The 17,925-nt window shown below is 42.2% G+C and overlaps 1 protein-coding gene across 1 annotated transcript in view; it reads right to left on the bottom strand.

Moving 5' to 3' along the window:
- Positions 1 to 17,528, bottom strand: part of ttn.1 (titin, tandem duplicate 1) — a 217,208-nt gene extending 199,680 nt beyond the window's left edge. The window contains exons 1-11 of the mRNA XM_061722950.1: positions 17,394 to 17,528; positions 14,239 to 14,342; positions 12,673 to 12,876; positions 10,824 to 11,111; positions 10,654 to 10,739; positions 5,340 to 5,384; positions 5,023 to 5,195; positions 4,800 to 4,934; positions 3,363 to 3,432; positions 1,618 to 1,737; positions 856 to 969 (exon numbers count right to left, since the gene is read on the bottom strand). Coding sequence (XP_061578934.1) covers positions 856 to 969; positions 1,618 to 1,737; positions 3,363 to 3,432; positions 4,800 to 4,934; positions 5,023 to 5,195; positions 5,340 to 5,384; positions 10,654 to 10,739; positions 10,824 to 11,111; positions 12,673 to 12,876; positions 14,239 to 14,329 — 1,326 coding nt within the window. The 5' untranslated portion in view covers positions 14,330 to 14,342; positions 17,394 to 17,528. The remainder of the gene's footprint in view (positions 1 to 855; positions 970 to 1,617; positions 1,738 to 3,362; positions 3,433 to 4,799; positions 4,935 to 5,022; positions 5,196 to 5,339; positions 5,385 to 10,653; positions 10,740 to 10,823; positions 11,112 to 12,672; positions 12,877 to 14,238; positions 14,343 to 17,393) is intronic.
- Positions 17,529 to 17,925: the final 397 nt, after the last annotated feature.

The following is a 17,925-nucleotide window of genomic DNA, read 5'->3' as shown; positions in this document are numbered from 1 at the left end:
TGATCCAAGGTGATATTAGCACTTCTGGAACCATCTTAGTGGTTCTTGGATGCACGCTCAGGTATGAGTCATTCGGTTGTGATTGGTTTGGTACATTCCATACCGGTGAAAATGGCTGTGATTGAAACGGGGTATCAGACCCAGTTAACAAGAGGTCATCTTTGCAACATGAGTTCTTATGACTGGCCAGGCTATACAATCACAGCTATGTCTGATTAATGATGAAAGTCATGTTGGGATTTCGGTTTCATTATTTTTGGGGGGCAGTTTAAGCCTTTCGTTTAGGCTTATGTTACTGCAGTTTGCCTTTTTAAAGAAGCTTATTTTTTCCCACAATTGCTTCTGCATGGACGATTATGTTCTAGTCAATCAGTTTCTACACAATAAACTAACACGTGCGATCTCGTAAATGTGGAAGGAAAAATAACGCTATAAGCATCTGTATTAGTCAGTGGCACAAATTTAAAGTATGTGATTCGGATATGTTTAACATTTTCTGCAGGTTTTGAATAAATAAGATAATACTTAACAAGCTGGTGTAATAAAAACTGGAGTAGTCAATACATCTGCTAAGGTGTTAGCAGACGGTTAGCTTTCAGCTAATTTAGCTGCAATAGAACACAGTACAGCCAAGTTTAAGTTTAATCTAGAGCTACGCTCCAAGTTTAACACGATTGCACAGCTTCAGTCAGTCTGTGGTTAAACTGGCTGGAAATTTGAAGTATGCCTGAAAGGGTTAGCAACAGCAGCTAAAGGGCTAAAGGGAATTAACGAATCATGACTAAGTGTTAAGGCTACGTTTATCACTCCCACACAGTTTATTTTCTACTGCTTGCCTTGTGCTGCCTTCCTTACCTCACTGCTAGTCTCTGTTTTTGGGACAGAAACTTTAGAAACTGTGAAATGTGGAACTGGAGATGAGGTAGCACCAGTGTCCACACGAGAGGAGATTTCTGTCACTTTGTGAATCTGGGGTAACCAAGAGAGTTCACAGGAGTGTTAGATTCTCACCAAGATTTTCAGAGCTGCTCAATACAGGTGCGTTTCTGAGATAATTAAATATTGCTAACCTAGTAAATAATCACATAATCAATCACACGTTTGTACGTTTTTTAGATAATTTATCTTAAAGCACTGGCAAGTGATTTAGCTCAATTACATTTCACCCAATCACGATGTCAGCTGCTGACATGCTTCGCTATATGATCTAAATTTATAGAATATTTGCCACAGTTTTCATATAAATTGGACACAGAAACTGAAAATACTATTGTGAAACCTAAACATTTATCACAAAGGAAGACTGAGCCTGTTGTTACTAACAGAATAAGAATAATTGAAGCTGATTGGATCCCAGTGGCAAATTGTTTGCCAGTGCAGTTCAAGACACTTGCCAGACAGTTTTAGGTAATCTTTTGAGGTAATCTTTTGATTAAGTCCTCTCTTAGCTGTTTTCTTAGCACCGGAGGCCAGGCTAACCTGAGGCTGCAGTTCAGCTGTGAACCCCTGAGCAGTTATGGACATTGTTCCAGCCTCCATTCTCGATGTCGTCCAGCTAGCATGATGCTGTTGATCGGCAACTTTAACATCAGCCTGTTGCCTCAACTCCGTCTCTACAGCCTCCACCTCCTGTTCTTCAGCTCGACCGCCCTCAACATGCATGGGCCCTCGGACACGAGCGAGGTCGACGGCAGCCACCACCGTGGCCACCGCCCCAGCTCTTGTCCCTCCCTCAGCCTGGAGACAGAACCAGCAGCACATAGAACTCAGAACATCCATGGCAGACGATGGGGTAAAGAGCGGCAGGTGGATAAAGGAAAACTTTTCACTCAATCAACTTCCTGAATGTGTAGCTGTGGCTAAAAGTTTTGGCAGTGATACACATTTTCATCTTTCATCTGTAGTTTTCCTAGATGGAATCTTTGGCCCAAACCCACCCCAAAGAGAGCTTCCTAAACTCTGCCTTTTTCTGTGGGCCTTTGGGTGCCGGTCCTTGAAACACCTGTCGTATCCCACGTCCAGACAAGCTGATGAAATCTGGACCACATATGGCTCACACTACACACACCTAAACCTAAGTTTGGCCCAGTTTATTCACTTTGGGGCACATCTGGCCTACATAGCACTTGCCAGAGCCATAACTGAGCTACAAGTGCCAAACGTAAACCACATAGGTCCAATTGTCTCTGCTATCTGGGTTCTGTGCTTCAGTACTCTTTAGATCGTGTTTTGCAGGTCTTTCCATGGTATACTGCATAATATTTGTGAGCATGTTATACATTTCAGAGGTTCCTATACACCAGATTTATTCAAAGAGTTGCTCTATTATACTGTAAGTGTGGTTCTGGCCTGCTTGATAGCAATGTCTGCTCATTGAGACTCATCCACCCATGTATTTCAATGCTGTGATCTCCAAGTACAAATTGGACAAAAATTGGACCCTACAAGTCTGGTGCAAAACCATTGTAAATTGTGATCAACTCAGGGCTCCAGCATAGCAAGAACGGATCTCCACCAGTCAGGATTCATCCCAGAAACTGACATCTTGTATGTCAGAGATAGTTAGAGAAATGTTGTAAAAAAGGATAGACACTGTAGATATTCACTCTGATGTTTTTGCCAATAAATGCCTTCGAAATGGGTGAAATGCTCACACATGCTCTCCAGTAACTCATGGAAGACACTGAAGTAGCAAAAACCAAACTTCGTATGAACTCAGCCCATTCAAACCAAAACTTTTAGCCCTGACTGTAACGTCAATATTTAGTCCATTCATCTTCTCTTTTTAAAAGAGCTTGGATATCAAGTTCAATAAGGAACTGTCTTTCCTAAAGACCGCGCTTGATTCAGAATGCGTAGCTTGGCGTAGCGTAGCATAGCTTAGCATCTAGATTTGACTCAGAGAAAATAACATGACCAAAGAGAACCATTAACAAGTTGGGTTTTATTCTTTTACAGTTGTGGGTTTTAAGGGTCATTTTGATATAACGATGTCTCTTGGTCACAATCTGGACAGTATGGGGCGTCACCGGGGTGTACTGCTACCGAACTAACTGGGGCTCCAACGTTTCTGTCTTTCTACACGATAGAGCACATGGCGCGCGTTAAACAATGTTTAATTAAGTTGGTAGTAGTTTTAAACCGTGGACGGAACCAGGAGAGTCGTTTTCCAACCTCTCGTCTTCAGGCTACGCTACTAGATGTCCACATGACTGAACACACCAACGGTACAAGTTAGAGAAATGTTCACCCCTTTACACCAACCTGCCGCTCTCAAAGACAAAAATACACAACAGAACACTTACATGAGTGTATTTGCACAAACACCAACACCAATGCCACAAATGTGTTTCCGTATTTACAGAAACCTGGATCAGGGAGACACTTTCATAACTGGGCCGTGTCAGGATAAACACGAAAGCGCCGGAGCACCTTTGGTGCAGATTTTTAAGGGAACATCATCACACTCCTCACTTCCTTCTTTAAGCAATAAATTCAGCTGAGAGAAATCAAAGAGCGACGGGACTCAAGAGTAACTACTGCAAGGGAAGGAAAGAGAGTTCACACAACTAAATAAGAAAAGAGGACTCTAAGAAGAGTCTCATCTGTTTACTGGTAACCTCCTGGGGTACCCCTGCTTTTCCCCAGAAGACAGCAGAGCTCCAGCAGTCCCCCCGTGACCCTGAACAGGAAGGGTGGATTAAAGGATTCATGGATGGGTTGTAGTTTCATTCCTCTGTGAAGTACCAAGGAAGTGACAAATGGAAGAAGATTGACACGAACAAAAACAGTCAACGTGTCTTTGTGATATGAGGAAGAGGTTTTTCTAGCGAAAGGCAGATTCTTGGTCTGGTTTCAGGTTTGAGGCTCAGACCTGAGACCTCTGATAAAAGCATCAAACAAAGTAATGCCGCTGATAAACACACATAAACACACAAACGAACAGAGTCTTCTGAGTGGAACTGAACATTTTTAAACATTTAAAGACTGTTGGAGGTCCATGTACTTCGCGGCCATCCGTTTTTTGTTTTGAAATGACTAAATAAAAATAGAGAAATAATCCAAAATAATCCATTTCCCATTTTTTGTTTTGATAATAAAAAACGGAAAACAGAAAACGGATCATTATCCATTATCCGTTATTCGTTATCCGATTTCATTGATGTGTGAAAATCGAAATTGGGAATTAAAATAGCGAGTGGAAAACTCTTTTCTCTAGTTCCTATTCGTTTCCACGGGGGGGGCAGTATGTTAAAGTTCAGTACATGTTATTGATTGGACGCTGCTTTTTTTTGGACGCTGCAGCTGAACGGACTGTCACAACATCACAGTTTCATGACGGAGTGAAGACAGATTACAGATTAAACTCATGTTTCACTGCCAGGTTTCATATTTGATTTATTTTGTGTTTCAACATTAAAAAAATCTAAACTGTTAATTTTCAATCTGATCAACAAAAGAACCAGAAACAACTTTCTTAATTTATTACTGCGCATGTGCAATCCCCCCATTTGTCCAATCCTTGTTTTCAGTATCCTTGGAAACGAATAGGAAATAGAGAAGAGAGTTTTCCACTCGCTATTTTAATTCCCAATTTCGATTTTCAAACACATCAATGAAAACGGATAACGGATAATGATCCGTTTTCCGTTTTTAATTTTTTATTATCGAAACAAAAAAACGGGAAACTGATTAGTTTTGGATTATTTCTCTATTTTTATTTTGTCATTTCAAAACAAAAAACGGATGGCCGTGAAGTACACAGACCGTTGGACCTACTGTTGAACCCCCAACCCCACCCAGTCCCCAGCCTCACCTGTTTAACCTCAGTGATCCGCTGCTCCTGGACCACGTGCGTAACACTTTCAAATCCCGTCTTCCATGGTGGGAGAACGTCCCCGCCGACATCTTGCTTATGTGTGGTGATGGGGGACCTGATGGGGGCGATAGAGAGTCAAAGAGGCTCACAAATGGGCCTGCAGGGGTTTTTAGCTAATGTGAACAAGGAGAGTCTCTGCTCACCTGTGTGTAGGCGTGGGTGCCTTCACGTGTCTGACAGGTGACGGGGACTGATGGCGTCCTCCAGTCACCTTGGCTACCAGTGAGTAGTGTGTTGGTGACTTGGAGGAGGGTTTTGGCGGGACTCTGGGTGGGGTCCTGTGACCCAGCATGTGGGTGAGCTCAGCGCCCTCCACCTGCTGGGTCCTGTGACTCATCATGTGGGTGAGCTCAGCGCCCTCTACCTGCTGGGTCCTGTGACTCATCATGTGGGTGAGCTCAGCGCCCTCTACCTGCTGGGTCCTGTGACCCATCATGTGGGTGAGCTCAGCGCCCTCCACCTGCATCCCCATCATGCTGGTGGCCTGGAAACTGGCCCCCATCCTCTGAGGAGAGACAGCGGCGGCAAGGAGGTCAGCGTGGATGAGAAAAAAACACAATACAGATGCAGAGGAGGACTGTCGCTATGGGAAAACAATATATTTATGTATTTGAACCTTTTATACATGTGTTCTTTATTTTTTTATGAATGTATTCTTAAATTTTTTTAATTCAGAGATTGAAGCCTGAAGTTTTGAGCTTGAAGTTTTGAGCTTGAAGCCGAAATGGAGACCTTTTTCTTCAGAATTGGGAGGAAAAACATCAGAATTTCAATATTTAACTCTTTAATCTCAGAAACAATTGTAAATTAAAGCTGCAAGCAGCAATGAACGGGCCCTCGCACTCACGGCCACCGCCCCCCATAAGTATCAGAAATGACACCACCCATGACTCTCTATGTCAAACCATTGAAAAGTTATAGCAGAAAAAAGGGACAACCAATCAGAAGAAGGGGCGGGGCTAATTCAGGCCAATGAAGGTCAAGGACTCCATACAGAATCTGATGACCCCACCCACGACTCTCTATGTCAAACCATTCCAATGTTATAGCAGAAAATCGGGACAACCAATCAGAAGAAGGGGCGGGGCTAATTAAGCCCAACGAAGCTTAAGGACTCATTACAGAGTCCCATGACACCACCCACGACTTCCTATGTCAAACCATTCAAAAGTTATAGCAGAAAAAAGGGACAACCAATCAGAAGAAGGGGCGGGGCTAATTAAGGCCAACGAAGCTTAAGGACTCATTACAGAGTCCCATGACACCACCCACAACTCTCTATGTCAAACCATTCAAAAGTTATGGCAGAGAAAAGTTTTCTAGGGGGCGCTGTTGAGCCGTTAGGCCACGCCCATTAATGCAAACCATGAAATATCAAATTTATCGCCAAGTCTGGCTTGCATGCAAAATTTGGTGACTTTTGGAAAACTATCAAATATGGACCAATCAGATTTCAAAATGGCCGACTTCCTGTTCGGTTTCGGCCATGGCTCCAAGAGACTTTTCTTTAAGTTGTGCCATGATACAGGTGTGTAGCGATTTTCGTGCATGTACATCAAACCGTATTGTGGGGCTTGAGGCACAAAGTTTTCCGGGGGGCGCTGTTGAGCCATTTTGCCACGCCCATTAATGCAAACCATGAAATATTAAATTTATCGCCAGGCCTGGCTTGCGTGCCAAATTTGGTGCCTTTTGGGGAACTATCAAATATGGACCAATCAGATGAAGGGGGGGTGCACTTGTTGGCGTCTAGCGTTGCCATGGTAACACTTTTGAAAGAGAAAAGTAATGCGTGTAGTCGCAGGATGGAGACGCACATTTTGATGTATAACACATCTGGGTTCACGATACGGTTCGGGCCGTATTAATTCTCAAAGGAATGGCATATATTGCTCCAAAATAACGCGATTAATTCAGAATGTTCAAAATGGCCGACTTCCTGTTCGGTTTCGACCATGGTGCCAAGAGACTTTTCTGTAAGTTGCAACATGATACAGGTGTGTACCGACTTTCGTTCATGTACGTCAAACCGTATTATGGGGCTTGAGGCGCAAAGTTTTTTCTGTCTGAACCAATCAGATGAAGGGTGGGCGCGCTTTTTGGCGTCTAGCGTCGCCACGGTAACGCTTTTGAGAGAGAAAAGTAATGCGTGGTGTCGGAGGATGGAGACGCACATTTTGATGTATAACACACCTGGGTGCTCGTTACGGTTCGGGCCGTATTAACTGCCGAAGGAATGGCATAAATTTCGCCAAAATGACACGACTAATTCAAAATGGCCGACATCCTGTTCGGTTTCGGGCATGACGCCAAGAGACTTTTCTTTAAGTTACGTCATGATACAGGCGTGTACCGATTTTCGTGCATGTACGTCAAACCGTATCGTGGGGCTTGAGGCACAAAGTTTTCAAGGGGGCGCTGTTGAGCCATTTTGCCACGCCCATTAATGCAAACCATTAAATATCAAATTTTTCGCCAGGCCTGGCTTGGGTGCAAAATTTGGTGACTTTTTGGGCACGTTTAGGGGGGCAAAAAGGCCCTCCTTTCGTCAGAAAAATAATAAGAATAATTAAAGCTGCAAGCAGCGATGAACGGGCCCTCGCACTCACGGCCACCGCCCCCCATAAGCAAATCAGAAAAGACACCACCCACGACTTCCTATGTCAAACCATTCAAAAGTTATAGCAGAAAAAAGGGACAACCAATCAGAAGAAGGGGCGGGGCTAATTCAGGCCAATGAAGGTCAAGGACTCCATAAAGAATCTGATGACACCACCCACGACTCTCTATGTCAAACCATTCAAAAGTTATAGTAGAAAATCGGGACAACCAATCAGAAGAAGGGGCGGGGCTAATTAAGGCCAACGAAGCTTAAGAACTCAGTACAAAGTCCCATGACACCACCCACGACTTCCTATGTCAAACCATTCAAAAGTTATAGCAGAAAAAAGGGACAACCAATCAGAAGAAGGCGTGGCTAATTCTGGCCAATCAAGGTCAAGGACTCCATAAAGAATCTGATGACACCACCCACGACTCTCTATGTCAAACCATTCCAATGTTATAGCAGAAAATCGGGACAACCAATCAGAAGAAGGGGCGGGGCTAATTAAGGCCAACGAAGCTTAAGGACTCATTACAGAGTCCCATGACACCACCCACGACTTCCTATGTCAAACCATTCAAAAGTTATGGCAGATAAAAGTATTCTAGGGGGCGCTGTTGAGCCGTTAGGCCACGCCCATTAATGCAAACCATGAAATATCAAATTTATCGCCAAGTCTGGCTTGCATGCAAAATTTGGTGACTTTTGGAGAACTATCAAATATGGACCAATCACATGAAGGGGGGGCGCGCCTTTTGGCGTCTAGCGTCGCCACGGTAACACTTTTGAAGGAGAAAAGTAATGCGTGGTGTCGCAGGATGTAGACGCACATTTTGATGTATAACACACCTGGGTGCACGTTACGGTTCGGGCTGAATTAACTGCCGAAGGAATGGCATACATTTCGTCAAAATGACACAATTTATTCAAAATGGCCGACATCCTGTTCGGTTTCGGCCATGGCTCCATGGCTTTCTTTAAGTTGTGCCATGATACAGGTGTGTAGCGATTTTCGTGCATGTACGTCAAACCGTATTGTGGGGCTTGAGGCACAAAGTTTTCCGGGGGGCGCTGTTGAGCCGTTAGGCTACGCCCATTAATGCAAACCATGAAATATCACATTTATCCCCAGGCCTGGCTTGCATGCCAAATTTGGTGCCTTTTGGGGAACTATCAAATATGGACCAATCAGATGAAGGGGGGGTGCGCTTGTTGGCGTCTAGCGTCGCCACGGTAACACTTTTCAAAGAGAAAAGTAATGCGTGTAGTCGCAGGATGGAGACGCACATTTTGATGTATAACACATCTGGGTTCACGATACGGTTCGGGCTGAATTAACTCTCGAAGGAATGGCATATATTGCCCCAAAATTACGCAATTAATTCAGAATGTTCAAAATGGCCGACTTCCTGTTGGGTTTTGGCCATGGCGCCAAGAGACTTTTCTTTTAGTTGCGACATGATACAGGAGTGTACCAATTTTCGTTCATGTACGTCAAACCGTATTATGGGGCTTGAGGCGCAAAGTTTTTTCTGTCTGAACCAACCAGATGAAGGGTGGCCGCGCTTTTTGGCGTCTAGCGTCGCCACGGTAACGCTTTTGAAAGAGAAAAGTAATGCGTGTGGTCGCAAGAGGGAGACGCACATTTTGATGTATAACACACCTGGGTGCACGTTACGGTTCGGGCTGAATTAACTGCCGAAGGAATGGCATAATTTGCGCCAAAGTGACAGGATTAATTCAAAATGGCCGACTTCCTGTTCGGTTTCTCGACATGACGCCCAGAGACTTTTCTTTAAGTTGTGACATGATACAGGTGTGTACCGATTTTCGTGCATGTACGTCAAACCGTATCGTGGGGCTTGAGGCACAAAGTTTTCAAGGGGGCGCTGTTGAGCCATTTTGCCACGCCCATTAATGCAACCCATGAAATATCAAATTTTTCGCCAGGCCTGACTTGGGTGCAAAATTTGGTGACTTTTTGGGCATGTTAAGGGGGGCAAAAAGGCCATCACTTTGTCAGAAGAAAAATAATAATAAGAAGAAAAATTCCTGCAAATACAATAGGGCCTTCGCACTGAAGGTGCTCGGGCCCTAATAATAAAAAAAATACAAATAATTCCTACAGATACAATAGGGCCTTCGCACTGAAGGTGCTCGGGCCCTAATAAAAAAAAAAGATTGTAACTATGAGGAAAAACTTATAACATTATTACTTCTATTAAAGTGAGAATTCCGAGATTTAAGTCAGAGAAAGAAATTTCTGAATTTTAATGGTAATGTCTGAATTCTGACACGTTTGCTAACTTAAACTTTTTTTAAAAATATTTTTTCAACTGAATTTTGAGATTATGGTTTATTTTATTTTTGCAAATTAAAAAAAAATTAGTTCTGAGATGAAATTTAAAATTCTGAGAAAAAAACAAAATAATACATTTCAGGTTTATGGTCAGAGGTCATAATTCTGCATTAACCGTTAAACCTTTTAATATCGGAATTCCTCGGAATGATTTATGTCAAAACTTCTGACTTTTAAAGCAGAATTCAAATTATTTTCACTCTCTGTATTCTGACAACAACAACAACAACCACAGCAGCAAAAAAGGTTTGAATTCTAACAATTTCCAAGAATTATGAGGCTTTTTTTACGGTCAAAATTCGGACAGATTATGATCATTCCTTATAATTTCTCTGAAAAAAAAGTCACGATTTTGAGACCGAAGTCAGAAATCCAGAGATTAAAGTCAGAATTCTGATGTTTTTTTGTTTCAAATGTTTTTATGTTTGTTTTTGCTACGGCCTGAATCAGACTGTATATCTGACAGAAAATAATAATAATACATTTGATTATAGCAATTAAAATGGTTGTTTAAATTAAGATTTGCATTAGAATTAAATATCATTATAATGAGATCTGCAGGATTTAAAATAAATTGTTGTCGACAATATATTAATTATTGGAGACAAAAAAAAGATATTAAATTAAATAATTTGCTGGAATAAGATGGAAGAATAAATTCAGTCTGATAAAACGGTCCGAGGATTAAACTCAGTTGAGATCTGAACTAAATAACATGAGCTGTAATTAAATATGATTTAAGAACCCAACAGATGGAGCTAGAGCTCGGTTGCGGCCCGGCTGCCCTTCTGGTTTCCCAGCTGGGTTTACCTTTTCCACTCGGGTTTGTCTGGTCTGTGAAATCTGGGAGGTAGAAATCACGGTTTTGGTTTTCTTTGCCGGAACAGCTTCTTCGCCTGAAAAACACATGTCTGGTTTCAGCAGCTGATCAAATCAAACCATCGAACAAAAAATGAACCAAAGAAACCGTGGGTTCGGACCTTGAACCAGCAGCTCGGCGGTGGACGTGGCCCGTCCGCTGCTGTTGCTGGCTGTCACAGAATACGTCCCAGAGTCCTCTGGGAAGGCCTCGACGATCAGCAGACTGTACAGGTCTCCTTCTTGCAGGATCCTGAAGTCGGTGGAGCTCTGGATCTCGGCTCCTTCTCTGTAGAACTTCACCACAGGTGTGGGGATTCCTGTCACTCTGACGTCCAGCTTCACCTGGCTGCCCTGCGTCACCGCAGAGCTCTGAAGTCTCTGTATGAAGCTGGGAGCCGCCGTCTCCACTGCAAGTATGAAAACAAAGAAACTTACACATGTATACTGAAATATCAAAATTCTAATCCCCAGTTTTAGGACCTGCAGGACTTCATTTCTGTACTACACGTTGGTTTGAAAGAGTCAAACAACGAAATGTTACGTGACCCCCTCGCTCACTATCGTCATGACAACTGTTGCAAACCACAGTCCCTTCAGTTGTGGACAATAGACAGTGTTGGGGTAGTTACTCAAAAAAAGTAATCCATTACATATTACCAGTTACTTTTTAAAAAGTAATCCCTTACACTACTTAGTTACTGGTTGCTGAAAGTAACTACATTACTAGTTACATTACTTTTGGATTACTCCGCAATATCACCTGAGCTGCACCATAACTCGATTGCCAATGAACAACATATACAGAAAATTAGAATATTGTGATTTTCTGTAATGCAATTACAAAATCAAAAATGTCATACATTCTGGATTCATTACAAATCAACTGAAATATTGCAAGCCTTTTATTATTTTAATATTGCTGATTATGGTTTACAGTTTAAGATTAAGATTCCCAGAATATTCAAATTTTTTGAGATAGGATATTTGAGTTTGCTTAAGCTGTAAGCCATGATCAGCAATATTAAAATAATAAAAGGCTTGGAATATTTCAGTTGATTTGTAATGAATCCAGAATGTATGACATTTTTGTTTTTTTTAATTGCATAACAGAAAATAAAGAACAATATTCAAATTTTCTGACAGTCCTGTAGTTGGAACCTTATTACTGCAGTGCCCAGATCAGCACCAGAAGTCCTGTAAAATCCCGTAAAATCCCGTAAAATCATGTTAAGTCAGACAAGTGTTGCGCAACGCGTGAAGACGCATGAAAGGCAAGTTTGATTTTCTTTTCTGTTCTCCCGTTCTACATGTAGCTGAAAAGCTTAAAGTAACTAAAGTAACGTATTTTTTCTTGTCTTAGAGTAACTATAACGGGATTACCCAAATTACAAATGTAACGCGTTACATTACTGCGTTACTGGCGAATGTAATCTCGTTACAGTAACGCGTTACTTTGTAACGCGTTACTGTAACAAGTTACTTTGTTTGTTACTTTGTAACGCGTTACACCCAACACTGACAATAGAACAACATGGAGTACTAGAGGTACGGTAATATTAAACATGTTTGAGTTTGTTATGACGTCAAGAGACACAAAAAAACATAAACCAATGCCTCAGAGAGATTTAAGAGCCAACATCAACGTTCTCAGTTCTGGGCCGAAACCATCGCAGGACTTAGAAAGGACAGTTCCTCGATTGACCACTGGGAGCCGTACACGGGGCCAAAGCTTTTGGACCTTGTCGGGAAAATGTTATAAAGCGTCAAATTTACGAAGAATTAGGGGCTTCCCAGACCTGTTTGCTCCACCCATTTTCTTGATGTTACGATAAAAAAACAGGCTTATTTGTGTAAAGCGTGAAGAAATCTGATTGGTTGTTCATGGTAGTGATGAAGGTTGATCAGAGGCACCAGCGATGACGAATATTACGAACTCTCCGCCCACACTGGACTACCCTCCAGGCTCACCTGTCACGAGGAGCTCGGCGGTGCTCGTGGCTTGTCCAGCGCCATTGGTAGCTCTGACGGAGAATCGTCCGCTGTGTGCGGCAGTCACAGCGGGGATACTCAGAACAGCGCGGCCGTCGCTGAACGAGATCTGGACGCCTGGCAGAGAGGCGGTGGAAAGAACCTGGCCATCACGGAACCAGCTCACTTCGGGAACTGGAGAACCTGGGCGGAGACGAGAAACGGCAGGTGGAGTCAGAGAGCCAGAAACAAGACTCAAATATGAATACATAAGTAAAGATCAGAAAATCTGATCCCGAAATGAAGGAATATTCAGAAAGAATTAAGAAAGTTTAAATGCATAAAAAGATGAAAATGTTAAATCTGATATATTCTTTTTTTTTTTTATTTATTTATCCTTTATTTATTCAGGAAAGTCCCATTGAGATACAATATCTCTTCTGCCAGGGAGTCCTGGTCAAGATAGCAGCAAAAAAATAAATTCAGTTTCATATAAAAGAAAATACATACAAGGACAAGTAACTTTACAAAAAATAAAAAAATAAAAAATATCAAAACAAAAAACAAACATAAAACATACAAGTGTCAGAAAGCTAAAAAGAATTCATGACCAAAATGACACTTGATTAAAAACAATGACATTGTTCTGTAAAAACTGATTTTAACATGTGTTTGAACATGTTAAGAGAGGGTAAATATTTAAGGTTGAGTATGTGTTGTAGCTCATTCCAAGCTTGCGGTGCATAAAAGGAAAAGGCTGATTTACCCAACTCTGTTCGAGTGCTTGGGACTTTGAGGAGAATTTTCTCTGATGATCTGGTATTATAGCTGCTAGAGTAATATTTTAATAAATTGGATATGTACAGTGGTAGTTTACCCAGTAATGCTTTTGCAATAAATATTAACATATGTGATTTTCTCCTTAGACTCAGTGAGATATAACGTAAACGTTTTAAAGCCACTCTATGCAGTAATACCACTTCCTACCATATGGCGGCGCAAACAGCTGCTTTGTGAAAGAGGCCCTGAGTGCCCTAATGAGCCAGGACGCCTTTGCACGTCGTGGACTGACACTTTTTCCCACCAGGGATGATTTTTTTTAATGTATTTTTGTATCTTTAAGCCTTTTTAATAAAACATGCTGCCCCCTTGTGGTCAGAAGCGGTATCGTTACACACATGGATTTCAGTTTTGTAGAAAGGTAAGGAAATTCTAAAATAAACTTTAAATCATCCAGATGTCCAAATATAAGTTGAGGTGGTTTCCATGATGAGGACTTTCATAATAAAAGCAGCAGCAGGACTGATGCTCTGCTTTTGCCAAACAAAAATTCCTGTTGGTCCTGCTCATATTCACTTAAGATGAATCATTTTTATTTATATAAGTTTCTTTCCTGTCCTGAAACTGAAACTACTCAAGTGAATTAAATAAAAGTAAAATAACTTCTATAATTAAGTGTGACATGAACTCTTCTCATATTTCTTGAAGGTTCCATATCAGATTCTGGATTGATGTGATGGTATTTCAGTAGATGAGTGTGGGTGCGGAGTGGGAGACGCCTCTTACCACTAACTTGAGCCTCGAACGTCGCGGCACTACCCTCTAGTGCCACGACGCTCTGCAGCGGCTGCGTGAACGTTGGTGCTTGTGTTGACATGATGGTCGGCACCCTGAAACACAGAGGAAGGATGAAACATCAGCTGACGTGACCGATTAGTCTTTCGCCCCTATACCCAGGTCGGACGACCGATTTGCACGTCAGGACCGCTACGGGCCTTTTTGAGCAGAAATGGCCAAGAACAAAAAAAATGTCAAGGTGTATCAGTGTCGAAGGGGTGAAACTGTGGAACCGCCTGGATGAGGAACTAAAAAAAAGGAGCTCAATTTATAAATTTAAAAAAAATTATAAATCTAAAATAATGGATAAATATAGAACACAAATATAAATTCTCTTCATATTAAACTGTCTAAATTATGCAACTTTCCTCCTGCAGCTATCCTCAAATCATGAGTGACCACATTTATTTTCTTCTCTTCTTTGTTTATTTTCTTGTTTTGTTCGTTCGTTTCGTTTTCTTCTTATTAGTATCTTTTGTTTCTGAAGTCTGCCTTTGTTGAAAAGGATAGGCAAAATAAGCCATGAGGCTTCAGCCTATACCTTTTTGGTCAAAAAAAAAAAAAAAAAAAAAAAGGAAATGTGTACATATATATAATATATATATTTAAACCTGTGTGTATACTGTACATATACAGTGTGTATATGCAAACATCTTAAAATGTAAATGACCAAAACAAAATAAACTAAACTAAAAAAACGTGCAGCAGCACGGGTCGTCTCTCCTCCAGGAGGAAGTACCGGTAAAGCCTGCTGCCACCAGCAGGGGGAGCCCGAGTCCTGCTCTGGTTCTGCTGTAACAACCTCCAGCCAACGTTTGATGACAGTAAAAACATCACTTTCTGGGGGAAACGCTCAAAGGGGCATTTTTCTGATTTTTTTTTTTGTCATAGTGTAATTTTAGCTCCGATCTACAGTCACCTAATCGTTTTTTGTTTTTAACGTATGGCTGCAACATTTTACAGGTCAACACCTTCAGACATTCATCTGCATCATTCGTTGTGTTGGACATTTTCATTGGTAACATGATTAAAAAAAAAATTGTATTTGATAGACTGAAAAAAACATAATTTAGCATTCAAAGGCTGCAATTTTATTCAAAGAGTTACACCACAAGTATGTTTTATTGATGTACTGGTCGACTTACTTGGATGAGATCCTGTTTGTTTTAATTATTTAGCTATAAAAATCTTGTTTTTTTTAAATATCATGTGAAATAATTCGTATAATGTCATTCAAATATATTTTCTATTGCTGTATAAATCAAATTGACGCGATAAGAAGACAAAGAGTTTGTTGAAGCTGCAAGATTCTCACAAACTTGATTATGCAGCATTCTCTTAGAAAACTGAACTTTTCTCAACTTCCTACCACAAACTTGCACTTTGGTTCAGAATCCAGTTCTTCACCACCAGACGACACGCCGTTAAAAAGCCCCTCCGAGACACCTGAAACACCCCCGTGCAGTTCCACATTCAACACACTTATTGCTTCACACAAACCCACGGTACAAATCTGGCAGCTGCAACTAAAACTTCCCAGGATGTCACTTTTACTCTGAAAAGCAGTCTCGCTGAAATGAATGTTTTGAATGCTGAATTTTCTGTTTTGAGGATTTATAAAAAAACCAACATAAACTATTTATACCACATTTCACTCAGTCAACATTTCCCTTCACAGTGGACTCTGCGGTGGATCGTTGGCACCGCTTTTATGTTGGACGCCCTTCCTGACACCACCCGGGCCAGTGTTGGGGTTTAGTGTCCAGGGACGGGGACCAATCCAGCAACCTTCCAGCTGGAGGGTAACCAACCCTGTCCACGATGCTGTTTATTCAAAAGGATTGTTGGTGTTATTATGTACAGCAAAATAAAAAAGCTAAATGTATTCAGTCTGAAATTATAGAAAAAGCTGAAACCGCTGAAGTACCCTGATATTTGCATCAGTTGAGATGACAAGCCTCCGCTCTGCTGCAATAACATAAAGCTCAATAAATACAACATTTATATATATATATATATATATATATATATATTTAGTATATATATATATATATATATATATATATATATATATATATATATATATATAAGAGTGCTGGAGGGGTTTGAATCCTGAGTGGCTCATGGGTGTCAGGCGTATCACATAACAGGCAGCCGGTTAGAGCTGTCACAGCACAGAGCAGGAACACGAGCGCTCACGAGTCCAGAGCTCTAGATCTACCTAAAATACCTCCATAAATGAGTCACAACAACAGATGCATGGGACATGAAACATGGAATGAGGAAAAAAAGGAAGCTGGTCCACTTTTCAAACTCTGGATCTCTAAATAAAAGAGTAAATGGTTTAAGAAAAGAAAAGTCACTTAAAAAAAACTCACTTCCAAATGTCATTTACAGAACCTGACGATCAATAACGCACGTCAGGATGACTACGCTTGTTCCGACTCTCAGAAAGTGACAGCGAACGCCTCGTCGGGACACATGCCACTGGACTTCACCGCTGTCAGCTGGTTTCGGCTGAAGCTGCCAGATTCCTCAGTTCCTCTCCCCAGCCGATGCCCGCTGATCACTCTGATCAGCAATCAATCAACGATCAATACAGCTCAACTTCAGTCTCAGCTCACGGGGGATCAAGCCAGATCAACCCAGCTGATATTTTCAGATCGGCATCTCAACGACAGATATGGCAGTAACCAAAAATACGCCAGCCCCCCCTGAACCCCCCCCCCGCCCTGACCCCATGCCGTTTGATTGACAGGCAGCATGTGGCACATAGCTGGAGGTGAACTGATAGCCCTGCTGTCGATTCCCTTAAAAAGCCATCAGCCGCCGGCCGGCGGGCCACTCTGGTGCTCTCAGCGGCTATTCTTGGCTTTCTGCAGATCATTGCACAGTTTGCAGCACTGGGCCTCCTTATGAGCCCCCCCCCGCCCCCCCACCTTCTCTAAATACACCAACTTAACACAAAAACACCAAAACTTTAACAGACTTCCCCCAAAAAGCCCAGGTCCCGACCCTGATCCTGGTCCCCAGACCCCACGTGAGTGATCAAGCAGACCCGGCCCGGGCCGGGGCAGACGGGGACACCAGCTGGAGGTACTCACTTGTATCCACAAGGGTGCCTGCGACTGATGGGGCAGAGCCCGGATGACTAGTGAGCAACAGTCCCCGTATCCAGAGAGTTTTGTGCTGAAATATCCAAGATGAGAACGGTCGAGCCTCCAAATTTCCCCTGACCAAAACAAAACTACACAGAGGTAGGCCGTGTAGTTTTGCTTTCCCTCCTCGCAATCCCTCCACCCGAGGCGAGGCTGGGAATGCTCCAACTGCTCAGGAGGGCCCAGATGGTGGTTTAGGGTTTTATACTGAGGGGGCGACCTGCATCACAACCTCACAGAGACTCCCCATTGGCTCCCGTGACACCCAGGGGCGATGATGGGACACGGCAGCCATTTATGCAACTTCCAGCCTGTCAGTCGGACTGCAGCTGTAGATCTAGCTTTGATTTGATCCGTCTGCAAACCTGTGATTTACAGCAACGAGGCTTCCCCGCTTCCGGGGGCATCTGTTTGGTAAATCAGTGAAAAAAAAAAGAAAAATAGTTTAACTTTGTTGAAGTTGCAGCAGCCCCTGACT

Source organism: Cololabis saira, chromosome 6, assembly GCF_033807715.1.
Source record: "Cololabis saira isolate AMF1-May2022 chromosome 6, fColSai1.1, whole genome shotgun sequence".
NCBI lineage: Eukaryota > Metazoa > Chordata > Actinopteri > Beloniformes > Belonidae > Cololabis > Cololabis saira.
The sequence above is the reverse complement of the archived record's forward strand: the minus strand, read 5'-3'. Positions and strand labels throughout refer to the sequence as shown.